General features: G+C 42.2%; 3 protein-coding genes across 11 annotated transcripts in view; 2 read left to right on the top strand and 1 right to left on the bottom strand.

Annotated features, from left to right (window-relative positions):
- The window catches only part of VASH2 (vasohibin 2), a 33642-nt gene extending 30568 nt beyond the window's left edge, over nucleotides 1-3074 (top strand). Inside the window, exon 7 of the mRNA XM_033054352.1 lies at nucleotides 677-3074. Within this exon, the coding sequence (XP_032910243.1) occupies nucleotides 677-746 (70 nt within the window). The 3' untranslated portion in view covers nucleotides 747-3074. The remainder of the gene's footprint in view (nucleotides 1-676) is intronic.
- Nucleotides 3075-3352: 278 nt separating this feature from the next.
- On the bottom strand, nucleotides 3353-22173 carry ANGEL2 (angel homolog 2). Of its 9 annotated transcripts, XM_033054348.1 has the most exons (10): nucleotides 19923-21584; nucleotides 19621-19693; nucleotides 17061-17497; nucleotides 14632-14885; nucleotides 13343-13412; nucleotides 11245-11666; nucleotides 10171-10297; nucleotides 9454-9514; nucleotides 7463-7626; nucleotides 3353-4681 (listed from the first exon to the last, which is right to left on the bottom strand). In XM_033054348.1, exons 3-10 carry the CDS (start codon nucleotides 17488-17490, stop codon nucleotides 4527-4529), a joined length of 1683 nt encoding a protein of 560 aa, XP_032910239.1. In that variant the 5' UTR covers nucleotides 17491-17497; nucleotides 19621-19693; nucleotides 19923-21584; the 3' UTR covers nucleotides 3353-4526. The 9 variants fall into 9 exon arrangements, with proteins under 9 accessions (XP_032910239.1, XP_032910236.1, XP_032910238.1 ...); XM_033054345.1 differs by lacking the exons at nucleotides 19621-19693; nucleotides 19923-21584 and adding an exon at nucleotides 21844-22173; XM_033054347.1 differs by lacking the exon at nucleotides 19621-19693.
- Nucleotides 22174-22260: 87 nt separating this feature from the next.
- The window catches only part of RPS6KC1 (ribosomal protein S6 kinase C1), an 85012-nt gene continuing 80615 nt past the window's right edge, over nucleotides 22261-26657 (top strand). Inside the window, exon 1 of the mRNA XM_033054949.1 lies at nucleotides 22261-22385. Coding sequence (XP_032910840.1) covers nucleotides 22281-22385 — 105 coding nt within the window. The 5' untranslated portion in view covers nucleotides 22261-22280. The remainder of the gene's footprint in view (nucleotides 22386-26657) is intronic.

The following is a 26657-nucleotide window of genomic DNA, read 5'->3' as shown; positions in this document are numbered from 1 at the left end:
ACGGAGTACTAGAGAAATGTGTGCTTTAAACAATGTCTGTCTTTAGAAAAGCAGACAGCTTAGTGTGAAAACAGCCAAGAGCCTGCAATAAACTCTCAGATTAGAGCTTCCACAGACTATAAATCAGATGGATAGTTTTGGTTTGAGAACTTTGGTTGGAATACTTAAATAGCCTAACAGCATCCATGTGCGTGTGATGGCTCAGGCAAATGGATGCCAGGAGACTGAAGGTAGTTCCATCCTGTGTTTTCTGTTTGGTGGGCTCCAGCCCTTCACACGGACGCAGCCAGGAAAGAGAGGCTGGGAGACCAACATGCAGTGGCCATGTGAGAGGCCCTGACTGTTTGCTTTATTCTAAAAGCTGGAGTCCTGTTCCAGGGTAGATGACAGGTGGCATGTGTCTAGTCTTAGCTACTCATTTAGGCCTTCTCTCAAGTCAGGAGGAGGGGGTTCTTCAGGCTTCTGGATTCCAGCATGGCACAGCTTGTCCTTCACTGGACATAGAGCAGATAGCTCTTTCACGGTAGTTCCTGTAGCAGATCTATCAGGATCGTGCTTAAGATGCCAGCATTAGCATTAGTTCAGTCCGGCCTCCTGTGAGGCAAGCATTTCCCTGTGTGCTTGCTGTGCTCTCCACACCTGGTGAGCAGCGCCCTCTTCCCTCCCCTGTGCGCAGGCCGGCGGTGCTGGACAAGAAAGGAGACCTGGCGACACTCAACGAGGTGGGCTACCAGCTCCGCATCTGACACAGCCACACCGCGGACTCCAGAGGGCTTCCTGCTGCTGCACTTTACCTGCACTCCCTTGGAAGGAAGAAGGAATGGGACTAGTTATTAACTTATGTATTCCCACAATAAAAGTTTGACCTAGAAAATAGGGGGTAATATTTTTTGGTGGCAGTATTTATTTCAATTTATGGAAAAGGCATCAGTGAAGAGAACCTAAAATTAGATTTGCCAGGATATGAGATTTTTTTATCTCCCATCATGTAGCAGGTGACTCCAGTGGTGTGAGTTTCTTAAAATATAATTTCTCTGTACAAGTGTTAATTGAACTTGGCCCTGTGCTGGGTGGTAGCATTGGAATAACTAATGAATCATATTCTTAGTATTAAGATGTGCTGGGGTGCAGTGCAATTAAAAAAAAATAATATTCACTATTAATCGTTACTTCAGCAATAAAAGCAAGCAGTGCAGAAGTGGCTAAGTTTTTGAAGTATCAATATTACCTCAGTAGACTGAATAGATATGCAAAACTGTCAGTATTATTGTTTTCTAACTAATTTGTACTGTTTCCCAGCATTACTGGGAGTATTAAAACAGCACTGGATGTTTTACTGCCACCTGTACTATTTTCTGCATGTTGCCGAAAGATGTTAAGTAATATGCAAGTGTATTCTTAACACTGACATCTTGTTAGGCAAGATACGAGGTTTGAGGTTTTTTAAATGATAATTGATGAATAATGGATTTTTAAACTTTCATAATTTTTTTTATACTTTTGTCACGAGCTTTTAGTCTTTCTGAACTACACCGCCGAAGCACAAAACATAGAGATTGCTGTTTTGTACAAGAGACAAGTCAGCTTTTTCTCATATGTGTATTACCTGGAATAATGGAAAAACTGTGGGAATTGCTAACCTGAGTCTGTGTGCTTTTCCCTCCACATTTATGTGCAAATTTGAACCTTGTCTTTGAGCAGTCTCAGATGGTGATGCCTTGACACCCTTTATTAAATCAGGCATGGCAGGCTGAAATTAACCTTCTGCTGTGCTGTGCAGGGAATTTTCCTACATGTGTTGTAGTAACAACTGCTTAGTCGACTTGAACAAGGAAGTATGGCTGAAATAGATGAAAATCAAGCTTGTCTGCTTCCTCCCTGCTCAGCTGTTTTGGTGTAAGACTTGGCTAAAGACCTGTGAGGGACAGCAGTGTTCTCAAGTGATGTGGACAGACTCGCCTGGGGTTCACCATTCGACTTAGTGAAGTTCTCTGGAAGCATTCGAGTGCTGCATTCCTGGAAATGTTTCATTAGGTGCCTAAATATAAACTGGATTATTGTACATGTCCAGCCTCTACCCTTTGTGCTGTGTTCATAGATGATGCTGCCATGGGCCTGGTGTACCTCCCCTCCTGGGCACTTACTTTTTGGGATCTCGATGAAAATGGATGCTGTTGCAGACTGACAGTAATGCTTATTCAAACTGAATGATTTAAGCTCCTGGAGCACTTCTGTCAGCCAGAAAATGAATGAATACAGAAGGAAAGAATTGCTTGTACACAGACCTCATTGCTCAAAAAACTGAATTTCACCTGCCTAGGACAGGAAGAAAAAGCCAAGACCCAGCAACCTTCTACAGCCAGTGAAAGGCTTTCTACTAATTAAGGCTTCAGAAGCTGTAGCAAGAAATCTTTTCAAAAGTTTGACACTTCGTTACCCAAGTTTACCATATCAGTAACAGGATGGCCTTTCCCATCCCTCTTCCTCCGAACTTTTCTACTCCTGTGTTCACAGTAAGGATTTTTTTGGTTAAGGAGTGAAGCTGAAGAGAGGGAAATACTCTTGTGGTAGAAATTCTTGTGTAATTTGACATCAGCTGCAGAGTTTCGGTTTCAAACTTTGTACTGCCCAGTGTCTTTGACCCAAACAATTTTTTAATGACTTCTCATGGATAAAATGATGTGGAAAAACTTTTGATCAGCTGTATCCTATAGCACAATGTTATCTGATATGTTGCAAGTTTTTTCTATGAAACCATGGTTTACTTCAGCTCAAATAATGGTTGTATATAGTTTCTACCCTTGTCCAGCACAATTTATTTTCTGTTAACTGATACTGAAGCATTTTAATTCTGTAGAGGTGTGTTGACAAATTGCTTTTGGTTCTTGTTTAAAGTTCTGCTGAAATATTCTCTTGAAACTTGCTTAATGATGACATTTGTCTTAAGTGTGGTTCAAGTGACAGCAAAGTGGTCAAATAGTATAGAAAAACATGCATGACTTTTTGGGCTTTTTCTCATCACTTGTTATATGCACAGCATGAAACTTCAATAAAAGTATCATGGTAGTCTTTTTTTTAATGACTTACTTTTTTTTTGTCCTTGCTCTTAACAAGGCTTGCTACAACTGAACAATATTTTTAGCTGTAACCTGGATGTACCCAGAAATCTGTTGCCTCTAAGTATGCTGACATCTATGAGATTACTCAGATGCTTGAAATCCTCAGCATCCACCTAACTCTTAACAGGTGGCAACCATGACTATAACAAGAGTAGCCCCTCTTCAAATTCTCAGCAATGGAAGCTGAATGTTGGCAGGTGCTCATATTTCATAATGGAATGCCAAGAAACTTCTTTAATTCAATGAGTTTTATTATTACTACCACTGTACTTCCTGCACTATTCTCCAAGCACAAAGTAATTCCAGTTGTCTGCAGTAAGGGAACACAGATGAAAATTCCACAAGTGCTTCTGGGAGACAAATGTCTGAATGGGTGCAGGTTTTTCAGCACTACAGTGAAAGACAATTCTGTTACTTCAAAGTTGGTTCTACATACACATCCATGTGGAGTTTGACTGAGTTACAAGAATTGTTTCCAGCCCCTCTACGTTTCCTATTCAGTCAGTCTGGTGTTTTTTTTAATAACTTTGTATTTTACACAGAATGCATAGTGAGAGTAAATACAAAACCTTGATCATTTCATACCTCAGGATCTGTCATTTCAAGATACAACTTGGCATTTTTAATAATTAAATGGAAAAAACCCCACCCTGTCACCAATTGTTCAATATGTATGAAACCTCAAGATGTCAAAGGCTAATTTTTTTTCTCCTACAACAGATCAGTTAAGTTTCCTGTGATGTGGTGTGCTCATTAAGCTTAGCTTTATTCCAGATATTTTAAAAAAGATTCAGATATTTTAAAAAGATTGAATGCTACCTGTATTTAAGCCCTTGGAATTTTAACCAGCAAATTCTTAAAGCATAAATATTTGCCTATATTTGCCTTTCTTCCTTTGAAAGTTCCATCTTGAAGCCTCTGCACTGACACTGAGTAAATTCCTTTGCAGAACTGTTAGATGGAAGTGTCCACAGAGCACATTTGTAGTAAAACATTATTTTCAATTAATTATAAAATGCTGCAGGCACATAAACACATTCCCCTTTGCTCGAAGAAACACACAATTCTCAGAATAGTCCTTTTTACTGTGATTTACAATAAAAATAATTTACAACATATTCATGAAAAATAATGCCATTGTGAGTCTGGCATAGATGTTTTCCTTTATCAAAGAGGAAGCTGATGTAAAATCTTTTCTTTTTCTCCCTAAAAGACTTCATAAAGTAAATGAAACATTTAAAAAAAAAAAAAATAAGTCCCTTTAAAAGTCTACACAACATTAACAGATCAGCATGCAGGCAAATTTAAACTGGACCAGCAGTGCTTGAGTTAACCTTTTAAAAAACAATCATCCCAGGAAGAGGGAAGGTAAAGGGAACTTTACCTACACCAAAAGTCCTTTGGATATTACCGTTCAATAAGCCTGAACTCTGCTAGCAGTGGCAGGTGGTCAGAAGAGTTATTTTCATTGGGAAGACCATTAACAGTCCAAAGATCTTTCTCTGTTACAAGTGCCAACCTGCCAAGAAGTTTCAGACCTCCACAAAAAGAATCCTCTGCTCCTGTTAGAAAAAACAAACCAAAAGGAAGTGGTCATCAGTGTGGCTAAACACCACACATTCATACAGTTGTAGAAGGAGGAAAACAGTATGGCAGCAATAATCCAAAGTTGTTACTGTTCCATGCAAAAGCAGCAGTAAGTTCAGAAATTCTTTTACGACTCTCAGAGTAGAGTTTCATCAGTAGAGCTCAAAGTATTCAAAATGACACTATTTTACAGAGGGGTAAATAGAAGTAAAAAGGAAAATGCATTTATTTGTTCATTTTAACTCCTCTGAAAAAGCCTCATATAATCCAGTCCATTACTTTAGACACAGCATTTCTAAACAGAGCTGAGACTTGTGAAGTTAAGTATCTTTTCAGAATTACTGGTTCACATAACATTTGGTTTCTGTATCCTGAAGCATAAAGTTCCCCAGCAGGCAGGTCCTATAGACACTTTGGCTCATAAGGATGAAGGTATTCTAGCTTTCTATTCCCTTTCTAACTGTTCACCATAAGAACAGGATCTCCATTATCTCCTGCTGCCTATTCCTATAACTACCTAAGAAACCCACCCCCACCTCCTTCCCCAGGTGAAACACCACACTGCTCATGCAGGAGTGGAACACTACTTACTCCAGCCTTGCAATTACTGCACAATTACAAGGAATGGTTTTGGGTTGGAAGGGATCTTAGGGACCATCTGGTTCCAACCCCCCTGCCATGGGCAAGGGACACTTTCCACTAGACCAGGTTGCTCAGAGCTCCATCCAGCCTGGCCTTGGACACTTCCAGGGATGGGGCAGCACTGGTCCCAGTACTGATCCCTGAGGAAATGCCACTTGTCTCCACCCGGACACTGGGCCATTGATGGCAACTGTTTGTTTCCAGCCAATTCATGGTATTCAAGTTAGACAACTACTCAGCAACCCTACCTGTTGCTTTCAGAGTGCAGATGATGCTGGGCAAGCTGAGTGCTTTCAGGACCAGCACAAACTGCAGCTGCAACTTTTGACAGAAATACTTTCTGTGTGAAAGTTCTCAGCAAATTCAGAACTTCCTGGCTGAACCTGGTACTAGTTTCCCAAGAAATACTTTAAAGGACTATCCAGCAACAGCTGAACTCCTCACAGAGTTCAACAGCTTCATCCTTTGCCATCTAGCACCTTTCCAGCCCTTTAAAAACTCAGCAGCTCTTTGCTGCTCTAAAGAATAGGTTTTTTTACTGCAAAGATCTCTTGGCAGCGCTAGAGCACACGTCCACCAGGTCTTGAGACAAATTTATCATTTGGGACAGCACCTGCATATCTACAAAGGAGCAGTTTGTTGCCACAGATAGCTTGGTCTGCATGCACTGATTAAAACCACTCAGAACACTCAGCAAAACTGTGCTCTGCAGGACTCAGATAGATACTGAACTCTGATTACAGGAAATCCTGAATAGTAAACCAAATATTTGGCTAAACATGACAGAATAAAGCATGAATATTTTAAAATAGTTTTTTTCCATTCATTTCAGTGAGCCTACACCACATTTAAAATTCACTTGGTACAGACTCTGGCAACTTTAAATACAGAGGTGCAGGTCATTAGAAAATTGAAAATCCAAATCCAAATGGCTTAATTTCTAAGAGCTCATGAATAAAAACTATACTAGTTTAAAGTGGTTGGAAAATTCAAGCTTTGTTCCATTCTGTGCTCTGGCGTGGGAACAATCTATTTGAAATACAAGTGCAAAAAGAAAAAAAAAAGCTGTATCTCTGCTAGAGCAATGATGGTGCAAGAAATATATAAACAGGTGAATTAGGATTAAATTTTGTACAGGGATGCACTCTATTAAATCACATGGCATTCGAAAATCATTTAAATACTTCCCATATGGTGGTTTTCCAGTGAAAGCTTTTGTATTCACCATTTTACATTAAGGTACCATTTACTGTGCATGTTATGACAAGTAAGACTTTTGTCAATTGACTCAATGAATTTTAACAATCTAGTTTCAAGTTAAGAGAGATGAAGGTGGTATTTTCACTCCACATACTGAAAACAATGTTAATTTATAAAAGTCAGTTGCAGTCTACAGTCAGAGCAGAATAGAATCTGGGTTTCTTTGTTCCAAGTTCTGCAGAGACATTTATGTGCTAGCACTGCACTGATGTTTGTTGATGGCATGAAACACAGAACTCATGAGGGTATGGAAAGCAGACTGCTCAGAAGCACCCACTGAACAAGTCCCAGAGCAGTAAAGGATGAAGAAACACTGTGATACCCGTCATGAAATTCCCACAGAGGTACCACGACTTTCTTGCACCATCTGGTGACTTTTAGCTGCAACTGCAAACCAGAGAGTGACAGCTGTGACCGTGCTCAGAGCAAAGGCCAAGAGTGTGTTACCTGGCAGAAGTTACTGCAAGACAAAGCTGAGAAGTAAATTGCCAGGAAACGATTCGCTTATCAGTTTTAATGCACATCATAAATTGCTGTTCACCACTTGTTGATCTCGTGATTGGGAACACTGCCTTGCTGTAGGTCTGGCCTGCATTACTGACAGCAGTATTTCTCAGGTGCTGAGACAGGAGCTACAGGAATGTTCAGCCAGATGAAAAGGTTTGCCTTGTGTGGCACTACTGTGGTGAGCTGGCAAGGCCAGCCACATTTCTCAGGTAACAGCTGACATTCAAAGCACTACCACGAACCTCTGAGGTACTTCACACAAATGAAATTATCACCGCGCTTCCCTTACAACAGCAAACAAATATTCCTGTTTAGCATTTATGAAAATGAAAAGTTGGTTTCTTTACCTGGCTGGGCAGCAGTATCATCATTTGCTGCAGAATAGAAAATGTAATCCACGGTGACAGCACTTCGGGAATGACAAGTTGTCACTTCTGGTATCCCAGTTTCAGGGAAGTAATGAGAATAGACTGAAGACAATTTAAAATGGTGCCGCAATTTCGAAGACAACCTAAAGAAACATCAAAGAAATTAATTTTATTTTCTTATATTACCAAGAAGGAATAAGTAATGAAGAAATACCAAATTGTTCCTGGTTACAAAACAAAACTAATTATCTGGATGTGCAAACTAGTTTTTCTCTCCTGCAAGACGTCCCATAGCCTTTTGTGTGAGAGGTCTAAAACTCCAAAGGCAAAATGCAAGTAGCATTTTCAAGTAAAAGTGCTGATCAGAACTGGCTTAGCTGGCACTTTAATTATAGATAGCTTTCAATTCCATATACATTCTGTATGCATCCACATGTCCTCAGTCAGCAATCTCTCCCTGACACACAGGCAGAAATGTTCATGAAAGCAGCTCATATGAAAGCAGCAAAACACAAACCCATCTAAGCAGGCCCTTCAGCATAAAGGGAAATTCAGATTTTTTGAGGTTTTTTTCCTACCCCAGGGTAGAGGTTTCAAGCTTCCAAGTTAGGCTATCCTTACGTCTTTCTTCCACTCAGGCTCCCATTTTCTGTCTCCCCATCATTTGTGTGTTCCTCTTGAGTTCAGCCCATCTTGTCTCACCTATCTTTTCAATCTTGAAAGCCAACTGCAAAACTGCACCTTTCAGCAAAAGAACTCTGTCTCTCAGACATTTGCTTCCATCATCTCTGCAAATCATCCATCCCTCAGCTGTACCTGCCTCATCTTGCATTTTAAACCTGGGCTGCAATGTGTTCTGGTTGAAACCCAAGCAATTAAAAAAAAAATCAGCACGTTACCTTGCCTGATTCAGATCAGAGACAAACACGCCAGTTGGTACAACACAGACACACAGTAATTTCTGCTTTTGTTACACAACATCCCTTTTAAGGGGGAAAAACCCTACAAGAAGAATTCAGCATGCTATGGATTTAAACTGCAGGACAGGGCTTCCTGTTTGTTATCTACTTCTCTCAGAAATGCCATGATACCTTTTTCATCACCAAGAGTTGCGATAACAAGATCTCACTTCTGGTAAGAAATGGCTGACTTGGAGCCTGACATCCCATACATACATTTAGGGCAATTTCCTTCTTCTATGCCTTACTTTATATGCCTTTACCAGTTTGGTAAATGCAAATAGATTCTTGCTTTCAAAAAGCAGTTACATTTTCCTCCTCAGCATTCTTGCCATGGCTTCCTTCTTCTGAGTGAAAGTTTTAGTACCAAATCCATAATATTCCACATTTCTCAGACTCAAAGAACTTAAAGTCTTCCACAGAACTCATGACAAGGAAAATGTTATGACCTTTCCAGTTCCTTTCCCTCCTTCATTCCAGTTTCACACTGTATTACAGGCTTTTACTACATCCATAAACTAGTGTACAAAAACAATAAAAAGAGAGAAGTGCCAGTACTTTAGCAGCTGGACAACACTGGTTTATTTTTTTCTTCTCCTTCTTCTTAAAACATGGCTTCTGCAAACAGACTGAAGTTCACATGTTTTTTACAATGTCCTTACAGTGGATGATGTTCTGTTTATGTCAAGAAGTGACAAAAAATGCCAGAAGCATTCTTTTAATAACCAGACAGAAAGTACCCTCTAAACAGTGCTGACACCTTTTTTCATTTGAAAAAACATCTGCAAGTTCCTGAAAGAACACACATGACATTATTGCCAGATAGAAAATTTTGCTCTCTGATCACCCTTTTCAGGTCTAAATGAACAATGATGTTTTTGCCAAAAGGGCAGACTGGGTTGGGTGATCATCAGGTATCCACAGCTGGAATCAGATACAAATTTGGTCTAAAACCAAAGCCAACCCTTGAGTAACCAGCCAAGGGCTTCCATATTTTTCCCCAATACATACTTTTCAGATGCTATTACAATCTCCTGAGTGTTGTCTGGTTTTGCTGCTTCCAATTTTTTTCCTGCAAAATAAAAATAAATTCAATTTACATTTAAAATAGGATATAAGTGAGACCAATTCTGAAGAGCAACAGAAAAGCTACAGGGAAAAAAAAAGTATCTTTAAGTACACTTATTTTTTGCAGCAGGCAAGATACAATTCACCAAGATGGATTAAATTCTTTTGTTCCATTAGTAACGTCCCCTCTAAAGAATCTTTTATATTATGTCACATTCATTCAAAATTGCTTTTTCTATCAAAGAAAAAAAAACAGTGGATAAAATATACAGCCATACTCAGCAAGGAATCACTTGCTTTTCCCAACTGTTCCATGAAGTGCCAACACTATAATTCATAAACACCGAGGCAGAATGCAGCTTCACACTATGTCCATGTGCTGCATTCCTTCACCTCCTTCTTCCCAGTCACAGCACAGCTGGCTTTCAGGATGCAAACACAGGAGTTTAAACATTACACACCAACTCCTGAAGGGAAATTTCTAACTATTAACTTATAAAGATTCAAATTTGCAAAGTTCATGTGAATAAATCACTTTACACTCTAATGAGCCCAACAAGGAAGTTTTGTAAGCTCAGGACTCACTGTTGTATCCCCACTAAAACAGAACACAGGAATGATACTTGATATTCACAAAATTTCATTAATCCAAAAACTGACCTGCATTTTCTTCCTTTTGTTGATGTTTTATTTCATATACACAGTTTTGTGAAATACCTAATTTTTTTGGCCAAATTGGAATAGATAAGATTCTTTGTCCTCTTGGAAACTGTTCTTGTCCAGAGACCTGAGAAAGACAACACAAGCTTTTTTCAGACAGAAATCTCATTAAAAAACCCAAAAAAACCCCACCAAACAAACCTGAAGTAAGTGAACATTTTTTGTGAAGTTTAAAGAAAAAGGCCCAGCCCCTCAGAATAACTTTTATGAGTCAAATCCCTGAAAAAATAACGCCCTTTATGTCACTCTGTTTATCCTTAGCAAGTTCTTTGCAGGTACCCTGTTTTTCCAGATAGTTCTTGAGACACTGAGACACTTCCAAGGACACTTTAACAATGGCTCAGCATACAGAGCTACCCAGCAGACACTTCAGCTTCAGGATGCTGATTCTTCTGGGAGCAAGTCAAGTCAAATGGGGGCTTCAATCAAGTCCCCACTAGCAAAGAACACCCACCAGGGATATCTTTTTGTCATGTTTTCTCATTTTATGTAGTTCAGTCACTCCTATTACATAGCATGTGACACATCCAACAGCTGCATACAAGAGCTCACAACAAGACATCTTTTAACATTAAACAGTTGAGGTTCACCATCTAATTGCAGCTTTGCTTTTACAATTACTGTAGCCACCAAGTTTATCTACAGTAAGAGTCATCTTCCCACAGAGCACACAGTAGGTTTTTGATTAAGTGGTTATTTTATCCTACTTAAAGACTGGGATACTTAAACACAGTGATAAAATCATCCAAACCCAGTGTTGCAATCACCCTGTGGATTCACTACATTTCAGGAATGATTGTTGGTGAGTTTTTCCTTTCAGACTGCTGGGAGAGGATATTCCCTAAGGCACAGCTAATATATCCAAGCTTATTTAACCGCAGTAACTTTTGCTTTGCAGGCTGCAGAGAGGGCACTGAGAAGCACTGCAATAGAAACAATCACAGCAGCACTCAAATATTTCTCTTTAATCAGCATTAACCACTTTTTTGGTGAGAAGTAAGAAGCACAGCCTACCTTCCCTATAGCAAGTCCTTCATAATTTAACTTTCCTTCCTTTATAAATCTGTACAATGGAGAGCCAGGAACAGAGTTGAAGTCCCCACAGATGATAATGGGGCAGAAGGAGCCATCCTTCTGAGAGGCAACACTGGCAATCTCTGCCAGGAGCATTGCAAGCTGGGTCAGTTTGATGTCCCCTCTCCTTGGGTTGTACAGCAGGTGTGTGTTGGCAATACAGATGGCAGCATTGGCTTTACAGTGAAATCTGGGCTGCAGCAGCAACACCAGTCCAACGTTGTCCCTGTCCAAGAGTGGGATATCACGGCGAAAAAATTCCACGGGGTTTGAGGAAATCAGGCTAAATTTGGAAGTTTTGAAGCAAATGGCACAGCCATCAGGTTTTCTGCCTGTCCTCATTTTATACTCACAGTGATACCCTGCAAGAAAGGCAATTAAGAACTTAAAATACTATTGTATAAACAGAGATTTAAAAAAAAAAAATCAGAAAAATCTCATGCTGCTTTTCTCAAGTGACAGTCAACCCCCAGTCTGAAGTACCTAATCTGAGCTGAGGCAAGGCAGGACAGGAAATGTGGTCCATTACCTTTTGCAGTGTGTAAACATCTATATATTCTAAAATACCAGTCATGTTCTTATCTCCTCATCTGGAAAAAACTCAAAACAAAACAAAGAAACCCACATAAGGCACATAAAAGTGGCCTTGTGCATTGAAGTTTCTTCTGGATGTTACAAGAATGGTTTAGGAGTAGTACCAGAGAAGCATTACCAATCAAAAGCCTTAATCACGCTAAGTCATTAGTCAATGTCTAAAATGATTCATGGAACAAAGGTCTCAAACATATTTACATAATTATGCAATTATCCAGTGAGAAGCAAGTGGCAAATTTTCACCAAGGAAACAGAGACACTTCTCAAATGACAGCTGGAGTTCAAGCAAGTCCATCTAGAAATAGTGATTTGCCAATTTCTTCATTTTATATAGATGCGATTTAAACAAGATTTAAACAAATATCTACGCTAGGATGTTTCTTTATCTATGTAAGAAAAAGAATTTAGATCTTGAAACAGTATGTAGTTTTTTTATTTTTGAATGTTCTCTGCCCTGCCCAGACCATATGAATTCCTGAAGTACAACCTTAGTGAAATAGTGAGCTCACACCAGTGCTGAAACAGGGGATTCCCATTCCCCTCTCCCAGATTCAGGCCATGTTGCTCCTGCCACTTCCTGTGGCACTTACTGCTAACTCAGTAAGTCTACAGAGACTAACCTGGAAAAATAAAATTAGTCTGGATACGATTGTGCTGGATTTCACTAGTGAGTGCCAGAACTAGCCCAGGATAAGGGGCTGGACACACATCTGGGAGCTAGGGATGAGGAAAGGAAAAGCTAAAGCAAGCTCCAGATCCTCCTGTACAGTAGCTACAAGCTCACTTGCCCTCACAGTGTTGCTTCACATTTCAAGTGGATTTTAATCAGTACTGCCACATTACTCCCTTCTTTGCACTGAATTCTGGGAGCTAGACTACCTCAACTAATCAAAAAAGAAAAAATAACAGTCCAGTGCTGCTCCTTCACCATGTCCTCCTGGCAAGACAAGAACCAGTGCCAGGATAGAAGCAGGGCCCTGGGACTGGAGGGTGGTGCAAGGCACAGAAGATTTAGATCAGTTTAAACTACCATGGAATCGACCCTTAGCAACATGTTCCTTCCATAAAATCCCATGAGGGATAGTGACAAGACAGTCTATTCAGACTGACTGACAGCACCTGTATAAAAACCCAATGAATATGTAGTGACCATACATAACATTCAGTGCTGAAATCTGGAAGGTTTCAAGGCAGAAAAAACATGCCCTTAAGGAGGTACACAACAGGAATACTGGTAAAAAAGACTAAGACAGTTTTGAGAGAGGACTTGATGAATTTATGAAAGAGGATACCCAACATTGGTGCATGTGATGGCAATAGACTTGATTCTATAATCTATGAGAGGGGTTTTTTTTGAGGAAACTAATACTAAGTTCCCAAAGGGGTAACAAGTTACCCCTGCAGGGAAGAAGACAATGTATTGGTCCTAAGAGTTTCACCATACCCAGGGACTCCAAACTTGACTTGATCTCTGCTCTATAATGGTCTTCTTGGACTTCTTGTAAACAGAGCACCTAAGGCAAAGGTTTACAATTAAAATATATTAGTAAGTACATCAAAATGTTACTACAGCATATCTCTGTTGGCCAGTCTGTACAGGTATTTAAAAAAAAAACAAACTCAGAAGCTTTTTGACTCCACAGCCCCACAAAAGAATTCACTCTTCTATAGAAAATGCTCCCTAAGATTATGAAGAAGACCCCAATTCCTCCCACTCTTTTTCAGACAGACTTTTTCAAAGGTGAGATTAAATTTAATCAAAATAGTAATTTGTTACTACATTCTCAGCAGTTCAGGGGAAGGCTCAGGGAGAAGGCATGAAGAGTCCAATGGCATACTACAGGGTGGAAAACAGACTTCTGTATTATAAAAACCTGAACCAAAGATCAAATTCAAAATATTCATTCAGGTGAGTTCACAGAAACACAGAGTATTTTGAGTTGGAACAGACCCACAAGGATCATCAAGTCCAACTCTAGCTGTGAGCATCTGTGATCCTTTCCCCAGCTGCACTAACAGATTTACAACCACCACTGGGATAAAGGACTGAGCTCCCAAAGGGGAACAAGCTACCCCTGCTTCCTGAACTGCAGCCACACATTCCACTTGCCCAGCTGACATTAGCTCATGCAAGGTCTCAAGGGAGAGTCAAATCCCAAGCAACATTCTGAAATCTCTGATTCACTTAAGGTTCAGTTCCAACCAATGAAATAGTTAAAAATCTATGTCCTTTATTATTTCTGTGGAAAGGGCACCTGCATCTACCAGGGTCTGGCAGCAGCTGCTCCTCTCAGAAAGCTATCTAAGGTACGTTATTGCAAAGATATATGCATACAGGATGTATAAATTTATTAGGAAGAAAGGAAGATCTTGAAAGGGACTTTGATTTCCAGATTCCTGGTTGTGTACTAACATAACTGCACTTTTCAAATTGTACAAGGCTGTTTTTTTGTGGCTTCCCTAATACAATTTTTTTTTCAGTACTGTTTTCTGGCTCAAACAGGATGGATTCTATCATTGAACTTTTGTTGGTCTGAAAATGACTGAAGCAAAATTTTACTGACTTCCTGATTATAATTACAATAATTTATGTATCCTCAAAAACAAACAATAAACTCTACAGCCAATCAAAACCACAGTAGTGTTTTTTCAGATCCCAGTACAGAGTAGCAGAATTTGCTACTTCAGTTTATCAGTTCTTAAGAACTATCCACATGCTCATTTTCTACTCACATCTGCATCCAGCTCTTTGATTTCTTGTAGGATGTTGGGAAATCTGTATGTCCAGAATAGCAATCGCTGCCTGCAGTGTTTGTACAGGTGAGAGTTGTCTTCCAACAAATTCTGGGAGAGAATATTGTAGGACATGACTGTAAAATCAAATGCTGCCTCACTTCCTGTACTGCTTTGGTCACATCCTTTTTTTTTAGCGATTTTCATTGTTTTGCTCTGCTGACAGAAATATTCCCAGTGTCTTTTGATGGTTCCTGTTAAAAGCAGATGAAGCAGAAAAAAGTTATGTTATGGACCACGTGACTTCTTACTGCTCTTAGAAATCCTTCTACCGACAACTATTTATCTTTCAAATCTCTTAAATAATTCTAAAAGCTTACTCAGTTAGCAGTGATTCAGACCCTCTGTTTAAGATGGATTGTATATTAGCATGAGAAAAAAATTTTTAAAATCGAACAAACAACAAACTCCAACCTCAAAACAAACAGCACAAAACTATTATGCGACTTGGATTTCAACTGCTTTGGAATTGGGGAATTGGGCAAGTTCTAAGGAGAATGTTGTAATCAGACTACACCCCCTGCTCCTGCAGAAGGGCTGCCAAACTGGTGAGCCAAATCCAGCCCACTGAGAGTCTTACACTGCCTTGTGCCACAGCCTCCTCAGCAGAGACGGTGTATGCCAGTCTGGGATACACTCCTTAAGCAGCATATGAGCACCCTGTTGATCTCTCTATCCATGACTAACAAAGGGTCAGGAATCAATCACCTCTAGCCCATTTACAGTCCGTAAAACTCAGCCATAAGCTGCAACAGGGTCTACTACAGGAATCCCAAAACAAATAATGAACCCAATTTTCCTTAGTGAGTTGAGAAATCAAGGAATTATTAAGTCTCAGAATTACCAAAAACTTCTGAAAAGGTTTCCTTCACCTTTCCACAGTTTTTGATTTCATACTTACTATTAGTAGGAAAATTTATAATAACATATCTGTCCATCATTAACATCCAATTACTTTGTAAGAAACATATTTCTCCACTTAAAAACACACAGAGATGCTTTTCACCCTTTATTTGTGACCTCATCTGAGAGCAAGCTGAGGTCTAGTTCCCAGTGCTCACAATCAGTGGCAGACTGCAGCTAGAGCTGTTACCATCTGTCCTGTTTGGGTAGTGATTCTCATTGCTGTGCTTAGATTATTCAGGACTTTACAGAGTTTGCAATGAATACAGCAAGGCTTTAAGTTCTGTTTCTACAGTGGGAGAGAAGCCACCCTGCTCCTCAGAATGTATCTTCAATTAGCATCACCTTCCAAAGGGTGACTGGGAAGGACCACAATGCCACCCACACTCTCAAACAAAGGCATGTCAAGCAGGAATAAGAAAGGACTCAGTAATTAATGCACAAAGCAAAGTCCCTTCCTTTGGCTCCTGAAGATGGATATGATGTTTCTAAGCCTTATGGGTATTTGTGTCCAAGAATCCCTTTGGGAAGCTTGATAGCATCTATTGCCCTTTTTAATCATAATACAATTTCCAGTTTATTTTGCTAAGGAAGTGATTTATGCAAGAGGGCAACAATTGTGACTGTGTCCCTCTAATTGTCTCACACTAGACAAAACTGTAAACACACACAAGAATCAGTAAAATATTTGGATGTGATGTACAAGATTGCAACTGTAAGAAGCTAACACAGACATTTTGAAGTTTCATGGAAGCTTGCTACTGAGTCCAGTAGGTAATTCTGCACTTATTCCTGTATTTATCTGGATAAGCACACGTGCTTGCTTGCTCTGTCAGATGTGATCTGACACAAAACTTGCCAACATGCCAGTGGCAGAATACAGCTCTAAGAACAAAATCACACAAATCAACACAATCAACAACTTGAAGCAAGTACCATTAAAACTCAGCCCATTAATTCTCAGTTTTCTAGGTCACAGATAACTCAACTGGTCTGGAAAGAAACCAGTTCAGGTCTAGTAGGGTTTATGAGCTCAGTTAGAGTACAAGGAATAAAGCTATACAACTGCCAGCCCAGCTCAGCCCTACAGCAAGTCAGCCAAATCTTTTTGCGTTTTAGAGCTTCCAAGTTAACAGAGAGGACCTGGTGACAGAGACATAAGAGAGTGTTGTCAGAACCAAGCTCAGGACTCCCCAGGTTGGGTAATCCCTCACACAACTGACTGTGTTCTACTGCCAAGTGCAGTGAACCTAGTTCTGGTAGACTGTTCGACAGCACAAAATACAAGTTTGCAGAATAAACAACATTATATAACTAAACCCTTTTTAACACATGCTTTCCTGAGAGGGGTGCCAAGAAAAACAGTAACTCAATAAGGAGCAGGAACCACTGCTTATAACTCTAATTCATTTGGTGTACTTAGCATAACAAATAAACACAGAAAATCAGCAAAGAGCATCTTTTACCTTTCTTGTTGCCATGTTTTTCTTCATTCTGTGCTACAGAAAGACAAGTTACGTCCTTCTGATTAGACAAGTTTGTTTCTTGTTCAGGAGTTGAAGTATCATCCTGGCCACCGAGTCTTCTCTTCTTTGTCAATGGCTCTTCTCCCTCAGATTTCATACTGGGGTTGGGCAGGTGAAAGCAACAACTTTGTGTGTAGTTATCAAGATGCCAATTAGAGATCTGAAATTGCCTCCAAGGTCCAAAAAGTGGAGGGAATCTCCAGTTTGCTGAAAAATCAGCAGAAATAGGGAGTGGAAAGGAGGCCCAGGGAGGATAGTGTCCGGCCCATCTCACACAGCTGGAAACTGGGCTGTTCAAGGCGAGTATCTGGGAGCCATTCCAGTGGGTGATCCAGTCTCTGCCCAGCCTCTGCACATTGCGGGGCAGCATGGAGTGTCTACCAAAAAAGCACAAGTTTCACTACTGGCACACAACTACATCTGCCTGTAGAAAGCTGTAGAGGCAAAGTCATTCTGGTCAGGACTTACACAAGATACTCTTTCTCTACAAGTTAACACATACAAGCTATTCAAACACTTATATACAAGATATTTAAACATTTATCCAAATTATATGCAAAATGGGACTTGACAAAGTGATCTTGCATTTTTCCCCCCACCTCAGATTTACAAGTGCCCTTTAGTGACCAAATCCTATCTATCTCAATAACTATTTACATTTTATTTTCTGCCTTGTTGAATTCAAGTGTCAGATCTTTCAAGCGCTCAGAGGAATCGCCTTTACAAAAGGTAAATGCTGCATTAACTTTATCATAAGGCTATTTGTAAGGAATGGGAAGACCACCTTCCTGCAAGCAGTCAGAACTTTGTTTGGAAAGACATTGATTTGGCTCAAATCCCAATGCCAACACAACAGGGAAATAAAGATACTAAGTCTCAAGGCATCACTATCACTGGCTTAAGACTAAATCTGTATTTTTATTTCTTTCCCAGAAGAGCAAACCACAGCTCAGCAACTAAAGCCATGAAAAAGGTGGGGATTTTTGTTTTTCTTTAGAAGAAGAAAGAAATCTGTCTCTCAACAAAATCACAGGAAGGAAGGCTGAGTGACAATAGTATCTCAGCTTCCTCACTGTTTAAATAAGGTGTATTTTGAGCTTATAAGCAAAAGATAACAAAGCTTGGTACGCCTGAAGTTGCACTGAAGTGAGAACCTCCCAGCTTCATTCAGCCAAGCAAGTAAGCCAAAATACAGAATCACTGAATCACAAAACACGGTGAGTTGGAAGGGAGCCACAAGGATTATCGAGTCCAACCCCTGGCCCTGCACAGGACACCCCAAGAGTCTGAGACACACACACACAATGTGCCTGAGAGCATTGTCCAAAGGCTCCCTGGTCCTGTCACCACTTCCCTGGGGAAGCTGTTCCAGCGTCCAGCTACCCTGTAGGTGAAGAACCTTTTTCTAATATCCAGCCTAAACCAGCTCTGCGGGTTCTGTCACTGTCACCACAGAGAAGAGATCAGAGCCTGTCCCTCTCTTCCCTCCATAAAGAACTTGTAGGCTGCCATGAGGTCTCCCTAAGTCTCCTCCGGGCTGAAAACAACCTCGGCCGCTCCTCACATACATTCACCTCAATGCCCTTCACCATCTTCAGTGCCCTCCTTCGGACACCCTCTAAATCACTAATACAACAAAACACGCTTGTCCTCAAATAACCCTTTTCCGCCACAGCGCACCAGATGTAGTCCGGCAGGCACACAAAAACAAAACACCTCCCCGGACACCACAGCATTGCCAAGAGACACCACTCCTTTACCAAACCCCCCGAAACGCTTGTTTTACAGAACAGCGCTAAGAAAGTGCTCCCTCCCAAAGCCCCGCAGCCCCCACCCGCGGCAGCAGCACGCCCCACGCCGCGCTGTTTACCGCGCCCCGCTCGGCCTAATGGCGGCCATTCGCCACCAGCGCCCCCAACCCCGGTACCTCACGGCGGGCCCGGGCCCCGCTCCCGGCCCCGCGCAGCCCCGCCGCCCCCCGAGGGGGTCAGCCCAGGGCAGCGCCAGCTCCGGCCGCCGCGCTCCGGCCGCCCCGCCGCCGCCGCCTCATACCCCGCACGGGCCGCGCCGCGCCCTCCCGCTCGCTGCTGGGACTTGTAGTCCAAGGGCCGGGCTCGCCGCCATGTTTGGTGCGGGCAGGCGACGCCGCGGCCCGGCCGCCATCTCGGCCCCGGGCGGTGACGCCCCCGAGCCCGGGCCGCGCCCGCTCCGGAGCGCAACAAAACCGGCACGAAGGCAGCGGGATTGTGGGCTTTTCAAGCGCTTAAATGGAGGTGTTTAAGCAGTAGTTTCTTCACCCAGAAAAGTGGTCACAGCACTAAGTCTGGCAGAATTCAAGACGCATTTGGACAACGCTGTCAGACACATGGTGTGACCCTGGAGGATGTCCCGTGCAGGGCCCGGGACTGGACTTCGATGATCCTTTTGGATCAGAGAGATATTAGCAAGAAACAGATAGATATTAGCAAGCTGTGATATGAGGAGTGTTCTTAAACGATACCTGAAAATATAGGCCGTGCATGTTCTGTGATAAATTCCATACGTGGTCTTCTCCCTGGGATCACGGTGTGTTCCTGCAGGGTCAAAGGTGCTGAGAAAAAGCTGCCCTACATTTCAAGGTGCTGTAATTATTCTTTCAAGGGCAGCAGCACCATGCTTAGTATTGCAGGGAAAAAACCAAACCCCACTCACCCAAGCAAGTATTTCAACACTATCAGGTTTTAAAATGAAGGTGCTGTGCTGAGGAGAGCTGGAGATGGGTGGGAAGCTGCCCACCCTGCTGACAGACCCACCGCTGCTTACCAGCTGCACAAACAATCCTCTGGCTCTGCCCATGTTGCTTGAGTCAGCACTTAGAAGGCTTTCTTGAGGTCTTCTGAGGACAGAGGAAATGCTGGCCCTGCTTACTGTAAAGAAACGTAGCTCAACGCATATGAAAAATTATAGTGCTGAATAGTGCAGATGCTGTGCAGGAACTGTAATCAAGTAAAATACTGTTTCTCTGCATTCCTTTTATAACTGTCATAAAAATGACTTTAAATAACATTTGAAGTTTTCCCAGGAGTGGTAGGGAAGACTGGGATTGAAATAATGCAGAGATGAGCATGCTAGTTAGGCAACGTGTCAGGTCCACTTTGGGTTTTCCATTTTTTGGGCATGAGTTACTGGTGAAAGCTAAAAATATCCATCCATTTTCTGTTAGTTTCTTCACCATATGAGAGTGAAACTACTAATCCCATAACACAGGTGTAGTAAAGGATCTCCCAACTGCATTTTCAACACCATCTTGTTTTGGTGGTTTATTATTTTCTGAATTTTAGTATTCTTATCTTTTAGATGTATTTTTGGGACAGAAGACAGTAAGCCATAGCTATAGCAACAACAACTACTGTTATTTCTGGAGCAGAATCTACACATAGCATGCAGTTATTTTCTGTATTTTGACCACACCCAAATTGATCTGTCACTTCAAAGGTTTTTACATAGTACTAATCTCAGTAGTGATGCTGGAAAAAAAGAAATCACAGGAGATTCGGGTTTTAATAAAAATGAAGATGTGCTGAAAAGCATGGAAGTTGTGTAACGGGCAAAATGGAAGAAAAATACTAACCTATTAATATGATACAAATTGTTTCTCATTTCAGTGTTCCTATATTTTCTTGCCTTGACCTAGAGAAGGCTTAATAAGCCAGTAATACTTAATTGTGGATTTTCTATTCCCATCTAATTACTACTTTGTGTTGGCTATACCATGTGAAAAGATATTCTGCAGAATTAGGTATCTCCAAATTCTGATTTGTAAGTGGAAGCCAAATTATTTTATGAGTCATTTGAGCTTTTGAAACTCCCTAGTGAATGGAGGCTACTGACTCACTGAGGGATGCTTTGATTGATTACGCTGCACATAAGAACAGCCACGGTGGCTCAGATCAATGGTCCACTGAGCTCAGTTTCCTGCTTTCTAAACGTGGTTAGCAGCAGATGCCTAGAAATGTGCAGGAGCTGGGCAAACTTCAAATGAACACTCTCCCTGCCTCTTGCTGTTTTCAGCTCCATGTATTTCCTAAGCCTGATGTGTTTGTCTCTTTAGTTACTCACCGACTCTGTCCTCCAAGTACTCGAATTCACAAACTTTTGATAACTTATAGGACTTCCATGAAGATGGAAGATGTAAACATGTTCTTTCCCTTTCAGAAGGTGAGAGTGATAAGTGAGCTGCTAACAACCAATGGCTTCTTTTTTCCCTCTCCCTTAAGAAAATGTTCCTTAAATGAGAAGCATTTGCTTACTATTAATTTCACTTACTGTCATCTTTCACAAAGACACGCGATTAAGTATTGTTAAATACTTTCTGTCAATAATTTGCACGAGAGCAGAGATATTAATAACCTGGCAAGGAAAAGCTCTTTTTTAATATCTGCAATTAAATGAATGGAAGCACAGTGATTAAAAAAACAAATCGAAACCGTTTATATAGTGTGAGATCTGCATTGGTACAGAGCCCACTGCAGACAAGAAATCGAAGGTAATCTTACAAAAGGACAGGGTTCTGAGTTATGCTCCCTAGCACTGAAGCAATGCCCCTCAAACCCTGGAGGGTTTCCTAACACCAAAGTGTTCCGCAGACCTGCCCATACACGAGGGAGAAGTCCAGGTGCAGCTTAAAGAGCCTGGAGGAGACACAACACACGAAACATGGTGACTGGATAGCCATCAAACTTGCCTTTCTGGTAGCATTCCTCTTTAAAATCCGTGAGTCATTTCTGTGTTACAGGCCTATGGATTTAGGGCAGCATAGCTTAAAATAACCCACGGCAGACGCTGGGAGCGGCGTACCAGGGGCTCATCACGGATTTGTGGAGGCCACGGGCGCCTGTGCGAGCGAGGGGCAGGCGGTCAGTCCCCGCCAAGTGTAAATCCCCTCGGCCGTGCCCTCGCAGAACACCTGGAACGGGGCTGCCGCGTCTGGGCCGTGACCCCTCGGCCTCATCCCTGCGGCCGCACTTCCAGCCGCGGCACAGATCCGCGCAGCCGAGCATCCCGCGGCGGCCGGGCGGGGCTCCCCGGGCCGGGCCCCGGCACCGCCCGGGCGGGGCGGGGCGTTCCCGGGCGCCGCTTCCGCCCGTGCCGGGAGGGCGGCGCGGCGGGGGCAGCAGCAGGATGCTGAGCCCGCGGGAGCGCGGCGCCGACCTGGCCCGCTTCTACACCGTGACGGAGCCGCGCCGCCACCCCCGCGGCCACACCGTCTACAAGGTCACGGCGCGGGTGAGTCGGCGGCCGCCGCCCGGCCTGCCCCCCGTTCGGGCTGTAAAGCCGCCGCTGCGTGCGGAACAGCGCCCGCGGCTGCCGTGCCCGGCCGCGACGTGGAAGCCCCTGAGAGGAACAAGGGTGGGAGGGAGGAAGGAAGGGTAGGTGGAACACGGCGGCCTCTCCCGAGCCGAGCCCCGGTCGGCTCCTGCAAACTTGTCGCCTCGAAACGTTGTCATGGCCTCAGACGCGCTTTGCGATTAACTCCAATTTGCTTGCTGTCGCAGGGCATGCGAGAGTAGCCTTAAAACAAACAGCTCCTTCTCTTTGCCCCGCTCTTCCGCCCCGGATCTCGCGGATAGGTTGCAGCGGGGCTGCCCAGCGTTCCCGGCGTTCCCGCAGCGTAGCGGCCCGGGAGGAGCCCGGAGGAGCCGGCCGGGAGCGGAGTGCGGGACCCGGCAGGGTCCGGCCCGGGCGGGCACAGCGCTCCGGGTCAGCCGGGCCCAGCGCCAGAAGCAGGAGAGCTGCTGCAGATGTTGGGAGAGCTGCTGGTGCCGGCTTTGATGAAAGCTCCGGCTGTTCTCCTAGGGAAATTCATTGCTTTCTTTTCTCTTCCACTTTCCTATTAAACCAGAAAAGGGAGGCGAGTGAGTGAATATGTGGAGATAGGCTCAAGAGAAGTGGCAGTTTAGCTCACAGGTGTGGTGGGATGTATTGAGAGCATCTGTAAGTATCACAGAGAGACAGAGTTTATTTAAATGACCTGTGACCTCGTAGTGACTGCAGCTGCAGACATCCTGCCTGTGAGAGCAAGGTATGCTTATAAGTACCCTCCTCTTAATTCAAAGAATACAGCATTCTCTGTGTGTAGAGATTGTAATGTCAGGTTGTTAGCCTATGATGAGTTTGTATGACTTGTAAAATTAAAAATAAAAAAAATCTGTCATCTCTCTATCTATCCGTCTATCTATCTGTCTTTCCATGTTGACCTAACACAAATATGGGACAAACACGTTTAAACTGTTCTTTTTACAACAGTCCAATACAACTTAGTGTTTGTGACCAGGGAAAAAAAGACTTGCTTTTTCTTATGATGCTGCAGTTTAAAAAGCCTTTCCTGAAATAGATGCAGAGAGTAAAACAGAGCCATCATATCTTTCTGTAGCTGCTCCTGATGGCCCAAGTGTGTGTGTTGTGTCAATGGAATAAGGACTAAAAAGTTGTGTCAATGGAATAAGGACTAATAGGAATGAGCCAAGATTTCTGCGGCTTATTTTGCTCTGGTGCATTGTTCTTATTAGCTAAAGCCAGTTAAATTTCTCTGTGATGTGTTGGTTTCTGCAGAATTGTTCAAAATCAAGTTGTGGCGAACTGGTTGGGGATGTCATTCTCCTTGTCCCATGAACTGTGGGTGCTCTGGTGCCTTTCCGAGCGAGGCAGTGCAGAATCAGGTGGTGTGTTTCATTTAGCACAGAGCAAGGGGCTGATCAGTCTGTGAGCTGTCCAAATACAACTGACCTAACCAGGGATCATTAGTTCTTTACAGTGTTTTGATAGCTGAAATCCTCAAAGTGAAAAATTATTTCATTTTTTTGCATCAGGGGATGCTTTGGACTCACAAGTGCAGAAATGGAAGTAACTTCTGTTTCAGCAGGGCTCTGCCTGGTTATCTGTTGTGCAATAGTTGAAGTAAGGATTTGGGAAATGGAATAAAAGGATTCAGTGTACATATCAGGTAGCCATTCTGTTTCTTTCCTCCTATTCCTCCCTCCTGTTCCTGTGGTGATCTGGCTCCGTGGTTGATATCACAGCATTCCAGCTGTATTTGCTGAGCTGATGCTCTGCAGCTTTGGGGGACCGCCAGGAAAAAAGTGAGGTGGACCTTCCCGTTGTGTTGAATATCATTGTGGCTGAGATCTAGGGTAGTCAGTACGTGTCAGTGGAGATCTGTGGTTCCTTAGTGCAGTGTGTGAGTGAATCCTTTGTGAAATGAAGTTAAAGGAACTTTCTGTTTCAGTGTAATGTAGATAAATAATCATGGATAAGAAAGCACTTGTTTACTGTGTCCTAAACATCTGGCCCAAGGCATAATTACCCATGCAGTCTCTTCTAAGTGCTAAGGGAGATCTATAATTTTTGCAGCTTTTTTCTTAATAGTTTTGTTTGTAAAGCAGAGAATATATATTGTATTTACTTGTAAACTGTAACACAATTGTAAATGCAGACAAGAGTAGATGAATATTGGCTTTTTAATACGTATTTTCAAATGCTAAGAAACAGGTAAATATTAGCAAGTTGTGATATGAAGAGTATTCTTCAACGATACCTGAAAATATAGGCCACTAATAAAAGTTTAGAGAATTTGGAAGATTACAATTATTCATGATAATTAAAGTTCTGATGAGTTATGTTGGATATCTGCAGGTCAGATGAAGAATGGTATAATCTGAAATACTTCTCTCGATGTTGACGATCCTTGTAGGATCTCTGTTTTCAGTCTAGTGCAGTAATTACACATTGCTTAGCTCCTTGGTGGGTATTCTAATGATGTTTTTGAAAATAGGTTAAAGTTGCTTATGTTACAGGTTTGCAGAAGGAACTGACTGCATTGATCCTTGTGGAAGGATTAAAAAAAGTACATGGATAATTTAGGGGGTTAGTTCATCTTTGCCAAGTCTCTAGGTTGGCTATAGGTTGGATGGAAAGGGCAGGCCTCTTCTGAGATTGACTTTCAGGAAAGGATATGAAGAACAAAGTAGGACAGCACATAAATTATTACATACTGACTTAAAGTTGGCATGGCTGGGAGATATAGAAGGCGGTGTAACATAAGAACAAGTGAGAAACAGGGCCTCTGGGTTTTATTCCAGATTCTTACTAACTGGCTGGGTAATTACTCATCTCTCTGGGTCTCCTTCTGCCCATCTGGTAACTTACCTAGCTGCCAAAACTGTTGCAAGGCTTTAACTAAAGGTGAACTGCAAAGCAAAGCTGTTGGTGTCTGCCCTTTGGTGTTCTCTGTGATGTGTAGCCATGCCTGTGATATTTTCTTCCCCCAGCTCTACAGACTCCTTGCATCAAGTACGCCAGCTATTAGAAAAGGAGGTTAGAATTATTTCACCAATTGTACTTATGAACTGCCTGGTAGTGAATGAAAGAGCAACAGCCACCAAGGTTAACGTTTGGTAAAGTTGCCAAATGTTAGATTACTCAAGAGTGAGGAAAAGTTGAGAAAGGTTTTGTCTTTTATCAATGTAGACTACGCTGGAAGAAGAGGACTTTGGTGTGCAAGGTGAGAGAAAGAACATAGAGCTGTGAAGGAAAATGTTTCAGGGCTTTGGGGAGATTACTAGAGAAGGAAATGCTTCTCTTTTCCACCTTGTCTCATCCAAAATGTGTGAGATGAGTGGCTGGGGGCTAGTAAATGGCTGGTACAAAATCTGGGAAGCTTTGGCAAGGATTCTTGCAAAATGGAAGGGAGGAAGAGAGCTAAGTTTGTGGGAAATAAGAGGTATGCTGTTGTCACTTAGCAAGAGGAAAGTGTGGATTCGGTGGCTTCCATGTCAGAGCAACAGCTGCGTGGTGCTTGCGGTACAGCAGGACGGTGTGGGAGTCTCTGGGGTGCAAGTACTGTGGGCTCCCTGCGCTTCCTTACACACATCACCTCTTCAGGGCATCAATTATTCCGGGGTGTGTCGCTGAGGACAGTCCCAGGTGGATTGAGAATGCCCTGTTTTGCTTTAGCTAACAATAGACTAATTATTTTGTTAAACAGCTTTGGCTCTTATGATGAAGGATATACTGACTTGCACAAGATAATTGCAGTTATGAATTAAAGATGTGTCTGTTTGGTTTGTATGTTTGTGGGGATGTGCTCTTGCTGCTGTTTACAAGACCAGTACAAAACTTGGATTACAAAGGCTTTTGTGATCAATATTTATTTAAAGAAAAAAAAAAATCTTGACGAAATACAGGCTTCTTTATGGTGTGCAGCCAAGCCTGATTTTCACTGCAATTTTCTCCTGGACAAAGTCATTTATAATTAATTAGGCCAAGAGATTTTAAGGAGAAACAAATAGGCAAGGATAGTCAGACATGTCTGCACTCTGGTGATTGTAAGTAAAGTGGAAATACTGTCTTGCTAAATACAAATCCTCACATTCTCAGTGAGGTTGTGTACAGTTTATATTAAACCAAGTAGCCTTAGTGAGCTCCTCTTATTGGGAGTAATGTGGCCCTAATATGAATTAATAGGAAGAGACTGGAAAGATGATAGGAGATGTGCTCTAT

The sequence above is a fragment of the Catharus ustulatus genome, chromosome 3 (genome assembly GCF_009819885.2).
Source record: "Catharus ustulatus isolate bCatUst1 chromosome 3, bCatUst1.pri.v2, whole genome shotgun sequence".
NCBI lineage: Eukaryota > Metazoa > Chordata > Aves > Passeriformes > Turdidae > Catharus > Catharus ustulatus.
Note: the sequence above shows the minus strand (reverse complement) of the source record. Positions and strands in the feature narration are given on the sequence as shown.